Below are 19672 nucleotides of genomic sequence, written 5' to 3'. Positions count from 1 at the left end.
TCTGCACCCTGTCCATGGGCTTGACATCCTTCCTAAAGTGTGATGCCCGGATTTGAATACAATACTCCAATTGAGACCTAACTATTAACATTTAGCATAACATCCTTTCTTTTGTACTCAGTCTGTATTTATAAAGCCCAGCATCACATATGCTTTTTTCTTGACATCTTTTTTTAACAGCCTTCTCACTTTAAGAACTGAAGAAATAGGAGCAGGAGTAGGCCACTTGGCCCCTCGAGCCTGCTCCGCCATTCAGTAAGATTATGGCTGATCTGATCGTGGCCTCAATTCCACTTTGCTGCCTGCCCCCCTACCCTGTCTACTACATTCAAAGATTTGTTTACATACACTCCGAGGTCTCTGTGTTCCTGCACTCCCAGATAAATTGATTAAATTAGCTTATATTACCTCATTCTTCCTACCAAAATGTTTCACTTCACTCTTATCTGCATTAAAGTTCACCTGCCCATTTCAGCAGTCTATGGCATCCTGAAGTTTGTTACTATTATCCTCATAGTTTACTACATTTTCAAGTTTTGTGTCATCTGCAAACTTTGTAATTATGCCCTGTATGCTTAAATCTAGTTCATTAATATATATCAAAAAGACCAGTGACCCTAATACCAACTTCTGGGAACATTAATGTAAACTTCCCACCACTCTGAAGAACAACCACGATTTTCTGCTTTCTGTCCCTTGGCCAGTTTTGTATCCATGCTGCCACTGCCTCTTTAATTCCATGGGCTTTAATTTTGCCAACAAGTCTATTGTGTGATGCTTTATTAAACGCCTTTTGAAAGCCAAGATACACTTCGACCTCACCCCACTACCCTTATCAACTTCCTCCGTCACTTCATCAAAGAACTGAATCACGTTAGTCAAACATGATTTGCCTTTAACAAATCCATGCTGACTTTCATTTATTAGGCAATACTTTTTCAAATACCAATTAATTTTGTCCCGGATTATTGTCTTTACAATTTTCCCCACCTAAACCTAGGTTTACTGGCCTGTAATTACCAAATTTATGCCTCTCCCTGTATTTGAGTGGAGTGTAATATTTGCAATAAAGACAGACAATGCAGGAAATACTCAATTGGGGTGTAGGTGGGAATGTGACAGGGTCCACACCCGCCACCATCCTGCCTGATTAAATGCCCTCCCCGCCTGCAAACTCACCATGGGGAGAGGATAAAGTACTGCCCAATGTGTCAGGTCAATGACCTTTCATCAGAACTGGATAATGTTAGAGATGTAACAGGTTTGATGCAGGTATTTATTTTATTTTTTTATTTAGTGATACAGCACTGAAACAGGCCCTTCGGCCCACCGAGTCTGTGCCGACCATCAACCACCCATTTATACTAATCCTACACTAATCCCATATTCCTACCACATCCCCACCTGTCCCTATATTTCCCTACCACCTACCTATACTAGGGGCAATTTATAATGGCCAATTTACCTATCAACCTGCAAGTCTTTGGCTATGGGAGGAAACCAGAGCACCCATGCGATCACAGGGGAAACTTGCAAACTCCGCACAGGCAGTACCCAAAATCGAACCCAGGTCACTGGAGCTGTGAGGCTGCGGTGCTAACCTATGCGCCACTGTGCTGCCCTGGAGTACTTTGGACCTATCAGGTTTACCAAGTCCACCACAAAGGGTTGATTTAGTTCAGTTTCCATCATCACATCATCTTGGAACTACATTGCCCCAAAAAGAACCTATTTACTCCTCACCCCCACCCCCACCCCCAAAGTAGATAGCTCCGTAAAAATATCAGGAGACCAACAGCAGTAACTGAAAGCTTGTTTGTTAACTTAATTAGAAGTGATCAAACAGAATTCATTACTCATTATTCCACTGTTAATGACTTTGCTATACCATTTCTAACTACTTATTGTAAAATTAGGACTAAAGTACTATTTTCACATACCAATAACACATCGCAGCGAAGTTAAGACAGTAACCAAAGCCTGCAGTTAATGTGACTCCTGGAATATACAAATAAGTAATCATGTTATCACTTTAACACATTATATTTTAGTTAATATCACATATTTGTACTCAATTTTAACAAGCATGTTCTTACTTCAACAGAGTATCAGTTCAGAGGCTGGGAATAAAAAGGAACCGAAATCATATAAAACGGCCGCACCAGATTTTTACCCACTGGGCAACTCTGCATTAATGACATATAAAAAAAATTCTGAAATATTCAAGCAGATACCCACACAGTCTGCGCTGAATGATACACATGAACCAGAGGAGCAGCGTGGCAGCGATAGAACTTCACAGAAACTTTGTAATGACCCAGACACTGTCTCAGAAGATACAATTGCTCCAATTGCACCTCCCCGCAGGAAGAAAATTGCAGCACCTGATCCTCAAATTGACCACAGTTCTGCTGTGAAATCATTTCACAGTAATCCCAGACAGAATCTTTTCCATGCATGTGGGACAGAAAGCAATAACCATCCCTTAAAACTGTGCAAGACTAATACATCATTTAGCAACAACTCTTTTAGGTCTCTTCAAGAAAGTAGACCTTCATACTGCAACTGGATGGCCGATGCCTCTAATCTTTTTGACTCATCCAAATATCAAAGCAACCTTAAGATTAAACCACCTATGTTCAGTCAAGATACAAATGATGTTGAAACAGAGCTTGCTGCTGGTTTCAAGGATGAAGGAATATCTCGTAAAGATGCAGACACTACCTGGAATGATGAATGTCTTTCTTCAAAAGAATTGTAGCAAACTGATTGCAAGCAGCAGTAATCAGGCCCTAGGTTTATCACAATGCTTCAAATTGGCCAGTCAGTGACCTTAAACTGTTGTCTATGATTCCTGTTTGCCCTATGGAAAGCTGAAGGATTTTTTTTTTTTGAGAAACCTTTTCTTATCACCTTGTTTAACAGATATTTCTGAATAACAAAATACCATAGAAAACAAAAAAAAACACATCTATATATAGAAACCTGTATGATCTTTATTCTTCACAAGTCTTTTCACAAATTAAAGTAAAACTCAGTCACTATGAGTCTAATTGATTATGTGCTTTATATTTATTATTTGTATGTATTACCATTTAATTTATTTACAACAAACAAAAAAGCAGTGGCATAAACTGAACAGAATGGATGATTAGAGGTGCAATTACTGCCGTAATAGGCAAGATAAGGGCTCATGGAGTTGGAGGTAATATATTAGCATGCAAAGAGGTTTGGTTAATAGACAGGAAGCAACAGGTGGGTATAGGTGGGGCACTTTCACATTCGTAAAAGTGAATAGTGGAGTGCCGCAAGGATCAGTGCTGGGACCACAGCCATTTACAATCTATATTAATGACTTAGATGAAGAGACCGAGAGTAATGTATCTAAGTTTGCTGATAATACAAAGGCAGGTGGAAAGGTAAGCTGTGGAGAGGACACAGAGGCTGCAAAGAGATATAGACAGGGTAAGTGAGTGGGCAACAAGATGGCAGATCGAGTATAGTGTAGGGAAGTGTGAAGTTATTCACTTTGGTCGTAAGAATAGAAAAGCAGAATTTTTTAAAAGGTGTGAAACTTGTAAATGTTGATGTTCAAAGAGACTTGGGTGTGCTTGTACAAGACAGGATGGGAAAATATTTAATTGGGGAGGGGGAATTACAATGCTATTAGGCAGGAACTGGGGAGCATAAATTGGAAACAGATGTTCTCAGGGAAATGCACGACAGAAATGTGGAGGTTGTTTAGGGAGCACTTGCTGCGACTGCTGGATAGGTTTGTCCCGATGAGGCAGGGAAGGGATGGTAGGGTGAAGGAACCTTGGATGACAAGAGATGTGGAACAGTTAGTCAAGAGGAAGAAGGAAGCTTACTTAAGGTTGAGGAAGCAAGGATCAGACAGGGCTCTAGAGGGTTACAAGGTAGCCAGGAAGGAACTGAAGAATGGACTTAGGAGAGCTAGAAGGGGACATGAAAAAGTCTTGGCGGGTAGGATTAAGGAAAATCCCAAGGCGTTCTACACTTATGTGAGGAACAAGAGGATGGCCAGAGTGAGGGTAGGGCCGATCAGGGATAGTGGAGGGAACTTGTGCCTGGAGTTGGAGGAGGTAGGGGAGGTCCTAAATGAATACTTTGCTTCAGTATTCACTAGTGAGAGGGACCTGGTCGTTTGTGAGGACAGCGTGAAACAGGCTGATATGCTCGAACAGGTTGATGTTAAGAGGGAGGATGTGCTGGAAATTTTGAATGATATGAGGACAGATAAGTCCCTGGGGCCAGACGGGATATACCCAAGGATATTACGGGAAGCGAGGGAAGAGATTGCCGCGCCTTTGCCGATGGTCTTTGCGTCCTCACTGTCCACTGGAGTAGTACCTGATGATTGGAGGGTGGCAAATGTTATTCACTTGTTCAAGAAAGGGAATAGGGATAACCCTGGGAATTATAGACCAGTCAGTCTTACGTCGGTAGTGGGCAAATTATTGGAGAGGATTCTGAGAGACAGGATTTATGATTATTTGGAAAAACATGGTTTGCTTAGAGACAGTCAGCATGGCTTTGTGAGGGGAAGGTCATGCCTCACAAGCCTTATTGAATTCTTTGAAGATGTGACAAAACACATTGATGAAGGAAGAGCAGTGGATGTGGTGTATATGGATTTTAGCAAGGCGTTTGATAAGGTTCCCCATGGTAGGCTCATTCAGAAAGTAAGGAGGCATGGGATACAGGGAAAGTTGGCTGTCTGGATACAAAATTGGCTGGCCCATAGAAGACAGAGGGTGGTAGTAGATGGAAAGTATTCAGCCTGGAGCTCGGTGACCAGTGGTGTTCCGCAGGGATCTGTTCTGGGACCTCTGCTCTTTGTGATTTTTATAAATGACTTGGATGAGGAAGTGGAAGGCTGGGTTAGCAAGTTTGCCGATGACACAAAGATTGCTGGAGTTGTGGATAGTGTGGAGGGCTGTTGTAGGTTGCAACGGGACATTGACAGGATGCAGAGCTGGGCTGAGAAGTGGCAGATGGAGTTCAACCTGGAAAAGTGTGAAGTGATTCATTTTGGAAGGTCGAATTTGAATGCAGAATACAGGCTTAAGGATTCTTGGTAGTGTGGAGGAACAGAGGGATCTTGGGGTCCATGTCCATAGATCGCTCAAAGTTGCCACCCAAGTTGATATGGTTGTTAAGAAGGCGTATGGTGTGTTGGCTTTCATTAACAGGGGGATTGAGTTTAAGAGCCGCGAGGTTATGCTGCAGCTCTATAAAGCCCTGGTTAGACCACACTTGGAATATTGTGTTCAGTTCTGGTCGCCTCATTATAGGAAGAATGTGGAAGCTTTGGAGAGGGTGCAGAGGAGATTTACCAGGATGCTGCCTGGACTGGAGGGCATGTCTTACGAAGAAAGGTTGAGGGAGCTAGGGCTTTTCTCATTGGAGCGAAGAAGGATGAGAGGTGACTTGATAGAGGGGTACAAGATGATGAGAGGCATAGATAGAGTGGATAGCCAGAGACTTTTTCCCAGGGCGGAAAGGGCTATCACCAGGGGGCATAATTTTAAGGTGATTGGAGGAAGGTTTCGGGGAGATGTCAGAGGTAGGTTCTTTACACAGAGAGTGGTGGGTGCGTGGAATGCACTGCCTGCAGTGGTAGTAGAAGCAGATACATTAGGGACATTTAAGTGACTCTTGGATAGGTACATGGATGATAGTAGAATGAAGGGTATGTAGGTAGTTTGATCTTAGAGTAGGTTAAAGATTTGGCACAACATCGTGGGCCGAAGGGCCTGTACTGTTCTATGTTCTATGTTCTAACGCATGCAGGTATAGCAAGCAATTAGGAAGGCAAATGCAAGGTCTTTAATGGCCTTTAATGCAAGGGGATTGGAGTACAGGAATAAAGAAATCATGCTGCAATTGTACAGAGTTTTGGTGAGATCATATCTGGAGTACTGTGTGCAGTTTTGGTCTCCACACTTAGGAAAGGATACACTTGCATTGGACACGATACAGCAAAGGTTCACTAAATTGGTCCCTGGGATGAGAGGGTGAGTAAATTGGGCCTATATTCTCTGGAGTTTAGAAGAATGACAGGCAATCTCATTGAAACATACAAGATTCTGAAGGGGCTGGATACGGTAGACACTGAGAGATTGGTCGGCATTTTACATGACGTAAACAATGGTGGTCCACCCATGCGGACCGCATATCACGGAGCCGCTGCGTTATTCAGTGCGGCGACTCATTTAAATGGCCGTGGCGGACCGCCCACTCTGAGGACATGGAGGGGGTGAGGTGTCCGTCCCCAGCAATGGTGTCAGGTGCCATTGCGCAGGTGACGATGCCATTTTTAAAGGGCTTCAAGCCCTTCCATTTAATTTAAATATTTAAATATATAGTGATTTAAAATTGATTCAAAAAAATTAAATAAAGGTTTCTAGCCCCTCCTCCTCCCCCCCCCCCAACCAAATAACTATACAATTCATTCCTTGCCCTCTCCCCACAAAAATTCTTACCTTGTGTTCTTGACCTTCCCCCTCACCACAGTTCAAGAACTGTGAACTTTACCCCTTCCCACCATCCCCTACACCAATCAGATGAGTTTGACCCCGCTCCCCCCCCCTGCCCCCCCGCACTGAAACACTTACCTACTACCCCCTCCCCACCAATGTTCCGCCTTGGATTCCTGGACGGGGGTTCTGAAGACGCAGAAGTGCCGGCCACCGGCAGCAATATTGCTCCGGAATGGACGGCAGTCGTAGCTAAGTCATAAATTTATTTATTTAAATACATTTAAATATTTAAATGGGGCTCCCATCTATGAGCAGCAGGGGACTGCCACAAGGCCTCACCGCCGCCGGCAATGTGGGGCCGGGTCTTCCTAGTGTCAAGGCCTGTGGTGGGTCTCTGCCGGAAGCATTTTCCACCCTGCCCTCCCCACCACCGCCACAACCCCCGACATCATGGGGGCTATAAAAGTCAGCCCATTCTTTCCACTGGTCGGGGAAGCTAAAACACGGAGGCACACTCTCAGGATAAGGAGCTGATCATTTGGGACTGAGATGAGGAGAAATTACTTCACTCAAAGGGTTGTGAATCTTTGGAATTCTCTACCCTAAAGGGTTGTGAATGCTCCATCGTTGAATACATTTAAGGCTGGGATAGATAGATTTTTGGTGTCTCAGGGAATCAAAGGATATAGGAAGTGTGTGGGAAAGTGGAGTTGAATCCTAAGATCAGCCATGGTCATATTGAATGGCGGAGCAGACTTGTTGGGCCATACAGTCTACTCCTGTTCCTATTTCTTGTGTTCTCCCAATATCCAGTATCTGCTACATGTGGAAATGCTAACCAGAGGCCTTGACATGGTGGAGAGCAAATTAGGGGACTGATTAGAAACATATGCTACACACAGAAAGAAGCCATTTGGCCCATTTTGCCTGTGCTGGCTGTTAAAAATGCTATCCAATTAGTTACACTCCCCTGCTCTTTCCCTATGCTCTGAAAATATTTCCATTTCAAGTATTTATCAATTTCCTGTCAAAAGTTACTATTAAATCTGGTCCCACCAACCTTTCAGGCAGTGCATTCCAGATTGTAACAAGTCACTGCATAAAAAATAATTCTTCTGATCTCACCTCTGGTTCTTTTGCTAATTATCTTAAATCTGGTGTCATCTGGTTATTGACCCTTATGTCAATGGAATTAGTTTCTCCCCATGTATGCCATTAAAGCTCCTCAAAATGTTCAGTCTCCCCAATCTTTACTCTGAAGAGCACACTACTAGCTTTTCTAATCTCTCCACATAACTGAAGTCCTTCATGTCTGGTACCATATTAGTAAATCGCCTCTCAACCCACTCCAAGACTTGACATCCTTCCTAAAACCTGGTGCTCAGAATTGGACACAATACTCCAGTTGAGGGCAAACCACTCATTTTATAAAGTTTTAGCCGAACTTCCTTGCTTTGGTACTTTATGCCTCTGTTTTTTAAGCGAAGGACCCATGTGCTTTTTAAACAACCTTATCAACTTGGACTGCCACCCCCAAAGATTTGTGTAGGTAAACCCTCACAATGGCGAGGTTGTACAGCAGCAGAATACCACTACAAATCGTGGTGCCTGCTCAGCTGAGTACTGCAGAACTCTTCCAGGGGAGTGTACAGTTCTGATCGTCACACTATAGGAAGGATGTGATTGCACTGGAGAGGGTGCAGAGGAGATTCACCAGAATGTTGCCTGGGCTGGAGCATTTCAGTTATGAAGAGAGACTGGATAGTCTACGGTTGTTTTCCTTAGAGCAGAGAAGGCTGAGGTGGGGACCTGATTGAGGTATACAAAATTATGAAGGGCATTGATAGGAAGAAACTTTTTCCCTTAGCAGAGGGATCAATAACCAGGGAGCATAGATTTAAGGTAAGGGGCAGGAGGTTTAGAGGTGATTTGAGGAAAAACTTTTTCACCCAGAGGTTGGTTGTAATCTGGAACTGCCTGAAGGGGTGGTAGAGGTAGGGACCCTTAAAACATTTGAGAAGTATTTAGATGTGCACTTGAAATGCCATAGCCTACAAGGCTACGGGCTAAGTGCTGGAAAATGGGATTAGAATAGATAGGTGCTTGATGACCAGCACAGACACGATGGGCTGAAGGGCCTGTTTCCGTGTTGTATGACTCTATGAGCCCAGGCAGTGGAATTGTTGCTTCAGTATGCCATTGGTCTGTTCTATCAACTTTCTTGTGGCAGCATTGCTCTCGTTGAATGCCTCTTGTGCACTTGTGTGTGGGTTGCGACCTGGAAACATGAGCCATGTTGTCAGCAGATAGCCCTTGTGGCAGAATAGCCACGCTTTGATTTGCTGTGGTGGTTAAAATACAGCTGGCACAAAGGACTGCCACAGGATGAATGCATTGTGATGGCTGACTGAGTACTGGGCATTGACCTACATGGTTCACTGCCAATGGCTACACTCCAGCTGCACATTGAGGCAGTGGAATCCATTTTGGTTCAGGTACATGGTAGAGTTAACATGAAGTGCACACAAAGCAGTGTGCATGCAGTCAATAGCACCCTGCACCATGGGGAAGCCCGCAATCCTTGCAAACCCAGGTGCTGACTCCACCTGTTTCTGGTAAGAGGGGATGCGATGAAGCTGTCTCTCTTTGCATAGACGGCCTCAGTGATCTCTCTTATGCAAACTGTAAGATTTTGCTAATATCTCCAGCAATAGCCTGGAAGGAACTAGATGCATAAAAGATCATAGTCATAGTCACCTTGACAGCCACTCGCAATGTGTTCTTTGCCTGAGGTTGGAGTTTTAGCTGCAGCAGTTGGCAGATTGCAATGATCATCCCCTTAGTGAAGTGTCTATGTCTCAAACACTGATTATTGCTGAAGCTCAGGTAGGAGAACTGCTCCCTAAAAATCCTGGGCATTTTACGCCTCCTGCCAAGAGTCCTTCCCTTCCTCCTCCACCTCCCTCTTGTCGAAGCTTGTCCTGCACTGTTTGCTTCTACTCATTTTCTCAGTTATGCTCAATTCCACCCCCCATGTAGATTTTGAAACTTTAAACTTATAGAAAGCACCAAGCAACAACTTGTATTTATTTAGTGTCTTTAATGTAATAAAATGTCCCAAGTGCTTCACAGGAGCATTACAGAGGAAAATTTGATACTGAGCCACATAAAGAAATATTAGAGCAGATGACCAAAAGCTTTGCCAAAGAGGTAGATTTTAAAGAGCAAATTAAGGGAGGAAAAGAGATAGAGCCAAAGAGATTTAGGGAGGGAATTCCACAACTTAGCACTTTGGCAGCTGACGGTACCAGTGATGAAGCAATTAAGATCAGGTGTGCTCAAGAGGGCAAAAGTAGAGGAGGGCAAATATCTTAGAGGATTGTGGGGCTGGAGGAGATTACAGAGATAGGGAGGGGCAAAGCCATGGAGAGATTTGAAAACAAGGATCTGGATTTCAAAATCGAGGCATTGCTTAACCAGGAGCCAATGTAGGTCAGTGAGCACAGCGGTGATAGCCAAACACGACTTTGTGTGAGTTATAGACATGGACAGCAGAGTTTTGGATGACTTCAAGTTTATGGAGGGTAGAATGTGGAGTATGTTAGAACAGTCAGGTATAGAGGTAACAAAGGCATAGATGAGGGTTCTGATAGCAGGTAAGATGAGGCAGGCACGAAGTTGGGCGATATTATGGAGGTGGAAATAGGCAGTCTTAATTATGTCGTGAATATGTGGTCGGAAGCTCATTTTGGGATCAAAAATGATACCAAGGTTGCAACAGTCTGATTCAGCCTCAGACAGTTGCCAGGACAAGGGATGGTGTCAGTGGTAAGGGTGTAGAGTTTGTAGTGGGGACTGAAAACAATGGCTTCGGTCTTCCTGATATTTAATTTGAATATTGCTGAAAATAGAGACATGTTGTCAAAGCTTTTCGTCTTGCACTCATCAGGACAATCCGCAAGAATAACCAATGTAAGGGAAAACAACAACTTATACTGTATGAGAAGAGAGTGCTGATTATTGAGGTGTTGCCATGGAGAATGCACCAGTTTACGGTGACTGACAGTTAACTGCCAGGTAGCTTGACTCTGAGTGGTCAAGGCATTGCCCTGAGGAATGAACCAGCGAATAGCTGTCACTTATTTTAAAATACTCAATCGTAAAATAAAAAACAGTGGCCGAAATCTTATGCTCCCCGTGGGCTGGAAGCGGGCTGGGGTGGGGGGGTGTGTAAAATTGAGTGAGAGATGGGGTGGGTTGGGGCGGGGGGGGTGGTGCCGTTCCTGTCGCCTGCCTGTGCCGACTGCAATTTTACGAGTGGCGGCGGCAAGAAATGGCCCGCCCGCCCCAGGCCTATTAAGGCCCTTAAGTGGCCAATTAACTGCTACTTAAGGGCCAACTCCCGCTGCCGCTGGTATATTACAGGTGGCTCCTGTGCAACAAAGGCTACCTGCTGATGACATGGTTCATGACTCCAGTTCACAACCCATGTATACATGCGCAGCAGCCATACAACGAGAACCATGATTCCACAAGAAATATAATAGAGCAAAACTTTTGGCATGCTGAAGCAATAATTCCAGTTTGGAGAGCCCTGCAGTACTCGGCTGAGTGGGCTTCAAGACTAGTACTGCTATGCTGCATAACCTTGTCATCATGAGGGAACAGCCCTTGTCATCACCTAACAGGTGAGAAGCTGAGCACCAAGAGGAGGAGGAAGATGTGGAAGAGAAGAAGGAGGAAGAGGAATGCCTAGGGTACGTGAAGAACTATTTCAAGTGTAAAAGCAGTAACCTCAACCACAATTCCCCATTCACCAGCAGTCGCACATCCCTTTCTTCCCTCTGTTACTCACCATCACATTATCCTTTTAGCGACAATGCAAAAATAAAAGCCAACATAAATAAAACATTTCAAACAAAATGTAACACCGCAGCCTCACAGCTCCAGGGACCCGGGTTCGATTCTGGGTACTGCCTGTGTGAAGTTTGCAAGTTCTCCCTGTGACCGCGTGGGTTTTCGTCGGGTGCTCCGGTTTCCTCCCACTGCCAAAGACTTGCAGGTGATATTTAAATTGGCCATTGTAAATTGCCCCTAGTGTAGGTAGGTGGTAGGGAAGACGGGATTACTCAAGGGTTAGTATAAATGGGTGGTTCTTGGTCGACACAGACTCGGTGGGCCGAAGGGCCTGTTTCAGTGCTGTATCTCTAAATTAAATAAAATAAATAAATCATGCCATATTGCATACAAACTTCAACTAATGACTCTTGTGCATTCCCTAGGTGCCTGTCTTCCATGTGTTTGCCTGTCATAGTGCTCCTAAGCAGTGCTACCCCAATGGCTGCAGCATGGCGAGTGGAAATTTGCTGACTATCAGTGAAGGAGATTGCAGTTGGCCTTAGAGAACGAGCTCGAGCAGCTCTGGATCGAGAGGGCCCGGCTTCAGGAGGCACTATCTCGGCATAGGCAGCAGCAGTCTGGCTGGCTAGCTTACAGTCAACAACAAGGGCACTGACAAAGTGGCAGGGGTGGGGGTACAAATGCTGCCATCCTGAGAGAGAACAGCAGCTTGTGCTGTATGGAGCCACTGCCATTTTCACGGAGCAGTGTCTCAGCAATCTCATTAATCTGTTGGAGGACAGATTGCTGGACTGCTGTGACACCCTGCTAGCTCCTTTCAACACTGGTATCTACAGCCATGATGGCATCAATCTGAGCTTGCATGACACAAATCTGAGCTTCCAATGCAGCTGATTGTGTTGCAATCGAAGCTGAGACATCTGCCATTCAAGTAGCATCATAGTCGGATCCACAGCTTTGTGAATGGAGTTAGACACCACTTCCATGCTGAAAAAGATGGGCTCCAAGCTGGAAAGCAAAGTGCGCAAAGCTCTGTGACAAGTTGGTGCCAGATTTCTCCATGCTCCTTCATATTGACTGCATGCTTTTTGCAGGCTTTCCAATGCACCCAAGCATTTTGTTGTGTCGGCCTATCAACCTTTCTCTGTAGCTTGGCTCATCAAAGTGCACATCTGTATCCTCTGCAGCAGAACTCATGTCAAACCTCACCCTCTGGGAAGCAGGCACCCATGATATCCATACCCCCGTCCCCCCGCCCTGTCTGCATCGCACTTGTGCCCCGTTTCTTGCCTTTTGCAGTTCCCATCTCTACGCTATCCTCTAAGATAGATGCAGTGTCAGTATCTGAGCGAGTGGCTATGAGTGTGAAATCAAGTGATGGTGCTGTATTTTTATCATCACTCTCTTGGGGTTCCTCCACTGCCTGGCCAGGTTGTACTTGTTGGGTACCTGAAAGGAAAGAGGCACAAGTTTAAGGTTGTGGTGAGGGCATTGGGGGAAACGTAAGAGGTGCACGCTTACACTATCTGCAGCTTGTAAATCTGAAGAGATTGTGGGATGTGAGAAGGAGGAATAGGTATCGGGATACCGTCATCTTCAATGTATTCAGCCCGGCCACTGATCACAGCCTCAGCAATGGCCCTTCTGATAATGGCCAGCACCGTCTCCTCCATGGGGGTTGAACTTGCAGGCGCGCTTTTCCCACTGGTTAGTCTCTGCTGCCTCTGGTTGTTACGCCACCTTCTCCTGCAGCAAAATGGAAATGTGTCAGTGAGTGCCATGCAATATATTTGGGTGAAGTGGCTGCCATGGTTGAACAGATGACAGAGTGTGCAAGCTGTGAGAGTGGGTTTGAGGCTTGCAACATTGCTAAGTGGTGAGGCTGAGGTGAAGTATATGAGTGTTAGGTACGAGTCGTGATTGATAGAGTTTATTAGTAGATGAGTGAAGGGGGTGTGGTGATTCTACTGGCTGATGCTAGTGGTGCAGTTGGTAGCATATGGCATTTGGAAATGCATTGACTAACCTTGACCATTTTTGTGAGGTCATTAAGGCGCTGGCAACACAGTGCCCTGGTACTTGGGGCTGCACTCCTGGCATTGACCTCCATAGCTATCTTCTCCCACTGATGAAAGGTCACAAACCTGAAACTGCTGCCAGACCCACTGAGTATTTCCAGCACTTTTTGTTTTTATTATCATCTCCCACTGCCTTCTCACCATGTGTCTGGAGGGCCTCCTGGTCCCCTCTGGATGCAGGACTTCTCCAGTCCTCCTCCTCTGCCAAGTCCAATGCAGAGTCCAAAAACCTGTGTGCCCGCACTCTCCTATGTTCAGCTGTTCTTTTCCTTTTCCCAGGTCAGGTTCAGCTCATAAAGGACTCCCAGCACCTGATTCAGCCACAATGCGCCTCCCTTTTAAGAGTTGCAGGGTAGCTTTAAGCAATGCTCACAAGTTATGATTTTGGGCTCTCTGTTGATGCATGCAGCCAATCAATAGCGTGGTTAGTGCTGCCTATAAGGCAAACTATATAGCAATTCCTATCTTCCTGCTATTCAGTATATGTAGTGAGGTTTTCACTGCTGGTCCAAATTGAAACTTGGCCTTAGTGGTTAAAAGATTTGGAAAAAAGCCCTGTCAAAAGTCTGTCTGAATTGCTGTTGAGCTGTATAAAAGAGAAGGACTACAGGTTAATTCTACAGGGTGGGGAGAGGTAACTAGAGGGGGGATGGCATGAGATTTGAATAAAATAAGGCAAAATTTATGTTTAGGTAACATCTAATCAAGCATAGAAGATTTAAGCAAACAGCTGTGATCAATTCAGTGTGTGTATGACTTAAACAATCAATGTAAGTGGATGGTAATAATGGAAAATTTCAGATTACTGAACAGTTAAAGCAGTTGTTCACTAATGTTAATTAAAAACATTACACTGGGCGGCACAGTGAAAGACTTGCAGGTGATAGGTAAATTGGCCATTGTAAATTGCCCCTAGTGTAGGTAGGTGGTAGGGAATATGGGATTACTATAGGGTTAGTATAAATGGGTGGTTCTTGGCCGGCACAGATTCAGTGGGCCGAAGGGCCTGTTTCGGTGCTGTATCTCGGCACAGTGGCGCAGTGGTTAGCACCGCAGCCTCACAGCTCCAGGGATCCGGGTTCAATTCTGGGTACTGCCTGTGCGGAGTTTGCAAGTTCTCCCTGTGACCGTGTGGGTTTTCGCCGGGTGCTCCAGTTTCATCCCACCGCCAAAGACTTGCAGGTGATAGGTAAACTGGCTGTTGTAAATTGCCCCTAGTGTAGGTAGGTGGTAGGGAATATGGGATTACTGTAGGGTTAGTATAAATGGGTGGTTCTTGGTCGGCACAGACTCGGTGGGCCGAAGGGCCTGTTTCAGTGCTGTATCTCTAAATAAATAAATTACATCAATTGGAAACTGTTCACTATAGTCTTGTATGTTCTCCCAAGAGATGTATTTGTCCGATTGCAAATGATAAAAATGGAGAGCAGTCACACTGGGCTGAATTTTGTGCCCACAGCAGGGCTCCTGGCACGGAGCTGAAAAGGCAAGGGGAATCCCGCCTTGCCCAGCTGGAACCCCTCACCCCTGGAGCGATTCTAAGGCGTCAGGCCAATTAATAGCCAGGCACCAGGATCCCTGTCCCTTTAAGGACAGGACTCTCGCCGCCAAGAGCCGCTGGCCAATCACAGGGCCGGGGGCTCAGCAGTATCAGCAGCGCCACCAGGAGTGGTGGCCACTTCTGGTACTGCAAGAAGCCTTGGTCCCAGGTCCAGCGCTGGATCCCGGATCCACAGTAAGTGAGGCAATGTTGCTGGGGCCAGACCAGCAGGCCCTGGTGAGGGTGGGAGTTTAGTGCAGGGGGAGAGGGAGTCAGGGAGGTACAGGTTTTCCTTGTCGGGGCCCTCTGTGGGCCGCAGATCGGCCACAGAGGAGGGCCCCCCACCCAAGCCGCAAGGGAGGTTGCCTTGTTTTATGGGGCAACCTCCCCAAATGGCAGTGGCCTATCCCGCCCCAGACAAAATTGTGGGAAGAAATGGGTCCGCCGCACCCCACACCTCCCGTCGCAATTCTATGGGCCCCCCTGCCTCTGAACGCATCGCATAGGGGCCCATAAAATTCAGGCTAATGTGATAAATGGTGTGTAAAAATTACCTCAACTTTTTAATGTTACTGCTAAATGAATCATATTTTAACCTTACAGAAAGGCTCCTGAATCAGAGTGCGCTTCTGCCAAGTGTCTTAGGCTTATATATATTTTCTTTATGGCCATCAACAGGATATACATGTCTGGTTAAGTTGTGGTGTATGCAGGATCAAACAGAACTCCCATATAAATGAGAGGAATTATTAATAGGTAAACATTTAATGTATACTAATAAAACTAGTAAATTTAACACTGATTTAAGGAAATTATTTTTCAGACAAAGATTGATCCACATACAGAATGGATTACCAGACAAAGTAGTAGTGAAAAAAACGTGAATCATGTTAAAAAGCAGTCAGATGCTACAACTTTCTAGATGGATGAAGAACATTCCCTATCCATTAATTATCAGATGTTCACTTTCCAATCTTTTAACTGACGGTAAACCGCTGACGATAAACGGGTTATCACCTGCTAAAGTACATACAAATACATGAATTAGGAGCCCCTCAAGCCTTCTCCACCATTCATAAAGATCATGGATTAAGTAAGACGATGTCTGAATGTCAAAGGTCTAATAATTCGCCTCTGTAGCACCCCTGGAGTCACAGCTATAGAAGCTGGACTTGCCAAAAAAGGTGAGTGCACCACTTCGGCCACTTCCACATGGACTGCATGGTGTGCCATGCTTGTTAGGGTGCTAGCGTGGGAATGCCATACGTGCACCAGAAATTTTGACAGTGGGCAGATTGTGAGGTGCCAGACTGATATGCACATTCTGCTAATCTGAACCACACATGTCTAGTTAACGGCATGTCCTAAACAATTCCCAGCTGAACATATGGGCGGCACAGTGGTTAGCACCGCAGCCTCACAGCTCCAGGGACCCGGGTTCAATTCTGGGAACTGTCTGTGTGGAGTTTGCAAGTTCTCCCTGTGTCTGCGTGGGTTTCCTCCGGGTGCTCCGGTTTCCTCCCACCGCCAAAGACTTGCAGGTGATAGGTAAATTGCCTGTTATAAATTGCCCCGAGTGTAGGTAGGTGGTAGGGCATATGGGATTACTGTAGGGTTAGTATAAATGGGTGGTTGTTGGTCAGCACAGACTCGGTGGGCCGAAGGGCCTGTTTCAGTGCTGTATCTCTAAATAAAAATAAAATAAAAATAAATAAATAAAATTCCTGCCAACTAAAAGGCCACACAGCCAACTTGTAGGTGAAGTGCTTTTCCAAAGTTTGTGGAAGTATTGTGGTGTGTTCTGGGAGAAGTTTTGGTGATTTACAGGGGAGACTGTGGCATAGTGATAATGACATGGCTAGTAATCCAGAGCCCAGGCTAATGCCCAGGAGAGACAGGTTCAAATTCCACTGTGGTAGCTGGTGGAATTTAAATTCAATTAATTAATTTTAAAAAACTGGAATTGAAAGCTAGTCTCAGTAATAGTTTTATGGCACTATCATCGATTATTGTAAAAACAACTTTTAGGGAAGGAAATCTGCAGTTCTTACCCAATCTGGCCTACATATGAAGTTATGGCAGATTTATTTGCAGTCCCTTTTGGTCTGCAATGCAACAAGGAGATGGTGCTGAGGCTGCAGAGAAGGGGAAGCTTTACGTGGAGGGAGAAGGAGGAGGGGTCTCCACAGAATGCCCTACCCATGAAAGGTTTTCACGGAACACTTCTCTTACCTCCACCATAACCAGGAGCAATGTCTGAGGCACCTACAATTCACCAAGGAGGTAGTCACTGAACTGTGCCACCTCCTTCTACAGGACCTAGACTTGCACAGTAGGGCAAGGATGGAGCTGCCAGTGACTACGAAGATAACCGTCACCCTCAACAGAAACTGATCTTTCCAGGTGGGAGCAGGTGTCATGGATAACATTTCCCTGCTCACAGCCCACTGCTGCATCAGGGAGGAGATGGAGACCTTGTACACCAGGAGGGGGATTTCACCATCATTTTAGCAGAGAGAAGCAGGAGGAGCAGGCACATGGCTTTGCCAGGGTAGTAGGATTCCCAATGTTGCAGGGAGCCATTTACTGCACACACGTGGGCCCCAGACAAACAGAGAGAGGCACAGGAACCACAAGGGCTAACATTCCATCAACATGCAGTTGCTGTGCGACCATGCCCAGAACATCATGTCAGTGAATTATCATTCTCCTGGCAGCAGCCACAATGTATTCATCCTGAGGCAGCCAGCTGTTCCTGCCATCTTTGGGCTACCAAAATGAACCAGAGGTTGGCTTCCTAGAGACCAGGGATACCCTTTAGTTTAGAGATACAGCACTGAAACAGGCCCTTTGGCCCACCGAATCTGTGCCGACCATCAACCACCCATTTATACTAATCCTACACTAATCCCACATTCCTACCACATCCCCACCTGTCCCTATATTTCCCTACCACATACCTATACTAGGGGCAATTTATAATGGCCAATTAACCTATCAACCTGCAAGTCTTTGGCATGTGGGAGGAAACCGGAGCACCCGGAGGAAACCCACGCAGACACAGGGAGAACTTGTAAACTCCACACAGGCAGTACCCAGAATTGAACCCGGGTCGCTGGAGCTGTGAGGCTGCGGTGCTAACCACTGCGCCGCCTCTCAACACATAGTTCATGACTCCCCTCTGCCAGCTAACCACATGATGACAATGCACCTATAATGTGAGCCATGCAGCAGAAGAAACATTGTGGAGCAAGCCATCAACATCCTCAAACAATGGTTCCACTGTCTGGACAGCTTGGGGGGAAGCCTCACCAGAGTGAGTGTCCAAGTTCATGGTGGTCTGCTGCGTCCTACATAACCTCGCTATCATTAGGGCACAGCCCTTGCTCACCAGAGGCCACCTCGGGAAGAAGAAGAGGCTCACTGGCTCTTGGGTATCTGAAAACATAAATGCAGGACAGTGTTGGGTTGAGGGAAGGGGAATTGGGTGGAAAGCAAGACATGCCTGGTCACACCATCTGCAGCTTGCACTTCATGCCAGAGAGTCGGATGAGGGTGAAGTGGGATTTGAGAAGGGGCGTAAGAATCATAGAATGGTTACAGAACAGAAGGAGGCCATTCGGTCCATTGAGTCCATGTCAGCTTTCTACAAAAGTAATTTGACTAGTCCCAGTCCCCCGTTCTTTCTCCGTAGCCCTCCAATTATTTTTCTCTTCAGGTGCTTGTCCAATTCCCTTTTGAAAGCCATGATCAAATCTGCCTCCACCAACCTTTCAAGCAGTGCATTCCAGATCCTAACCACTCGCTCTGTAAAAAGGTTTTTCCTCATGTCACCTTTTGGTTCTTTTGCCAATCACTTTAAACCTATTTCATCTTGTTCTCAACCCTTCTGCCAATGCCAACAGTTTCTCTCTATCTGCTCTATTAGGCAAGAAGATTCTGTCATCCTGAACATTCTCGACGATGTTGAATGCAATGGACTGTCAGCCGTCTCCATGATGCAGAGCACCATCTCCTCAGGAGATGCGGGTGTGCCTGTCTCGCTCCAGTTCTGGTCTGCTCCCTCTTCTTGTGGACCACATTGGCTGACTAGAGAGAATGAAGAATGTTAGTGATTGTGCTTGGGTGATGTTCCTGCTATGGTTTAATAGCTGGAGGTTTGTGGAAACAGTGAGAAATGGGTGTGAGGGTAAGGTGCAGTTTTTGAATGTTAGGACTGAGTCCTGATTGCTGACGGGTGTGTGATGGGGCTGTGGAGCTTTGAGCAGCATCAGAGGTTGGTTGTGCGGTGGTTATGAGATGTCCTTTGACAATGCATTCACTGACTTGGACGACCTGTGTAAGATCATGGAACTTCTTGCAGCACCGAATCCAGGTCTTTGGGAGTGAGACTCTGGAAATTGGCCTCCCTGGCCATCTGCTCCAATTCCCTTCTCAGGCCTTGAGGGTCTCCTGGCCTCCCATGGAAACATTGTTTCTCTCCTCCTTTAAACCTTGTGCACTAATGCCTCCAGAACTGCATCAGAAAACCTGAGATTCCTCTCTCTTGGCAGTTTCTCTATTTGGGATGCTTCTCATTGCAGCCAATTCCTGCACAGGCAGTCAGCAGCAGCATCCTTATGATGAGTGCAGTTCCCCTTTAAGAGGGGCAGGCTAGCTGAAACATGTGCTAGTCATGCACACTGCTAGGC

The 19672-nt window shown here is 45.8% G+C and overlaps 1 protein-coding gene across 1 annotated transcript in view; it reads left to right on the top strand.

Annotated features, from left to right (window-relative positions):
• Nucleotides 1-3036, top strand: part of LOC137376366 (synaptojanin-2-like) — a 217607-nt gene extending 214571 nt beyond the window's left edge. Inside the window, 2 exon segments of the mRNA XM_068044775.1 lie at nt 2105-2716; nt 2718-3036. Coding sequence (XP_067900876.1) covers nt 2105-2716; nt 2718-2831 — 726 coding nt within the window. The 3' untranslated portion in view covers nt 2832-3036.
• Nucleotides 3037-19672: the final 16636 nt, after the last annotated feature.

This window comes from Heterodontus francisci, chromosome 13, assembly GCF_036365525.1.
Source record: "Heterodontus francisci isolate sHetFra1 chromosome 13, sHetFra1.hap1, whole genome shotgun sequence".
NCBI classification, from domain to species: domain Eukaryota; kingdom Metazoa; phylum Chordata; class Chondrichthyes; order Heterodontiformes; family Heterodontidae; genus Heterodontus; species Heterodontus francisci.
Note: the sequence above shows the minus strand (reverse complement) of the source record. Positions and strands in the feature narration are given on the sequence as shown.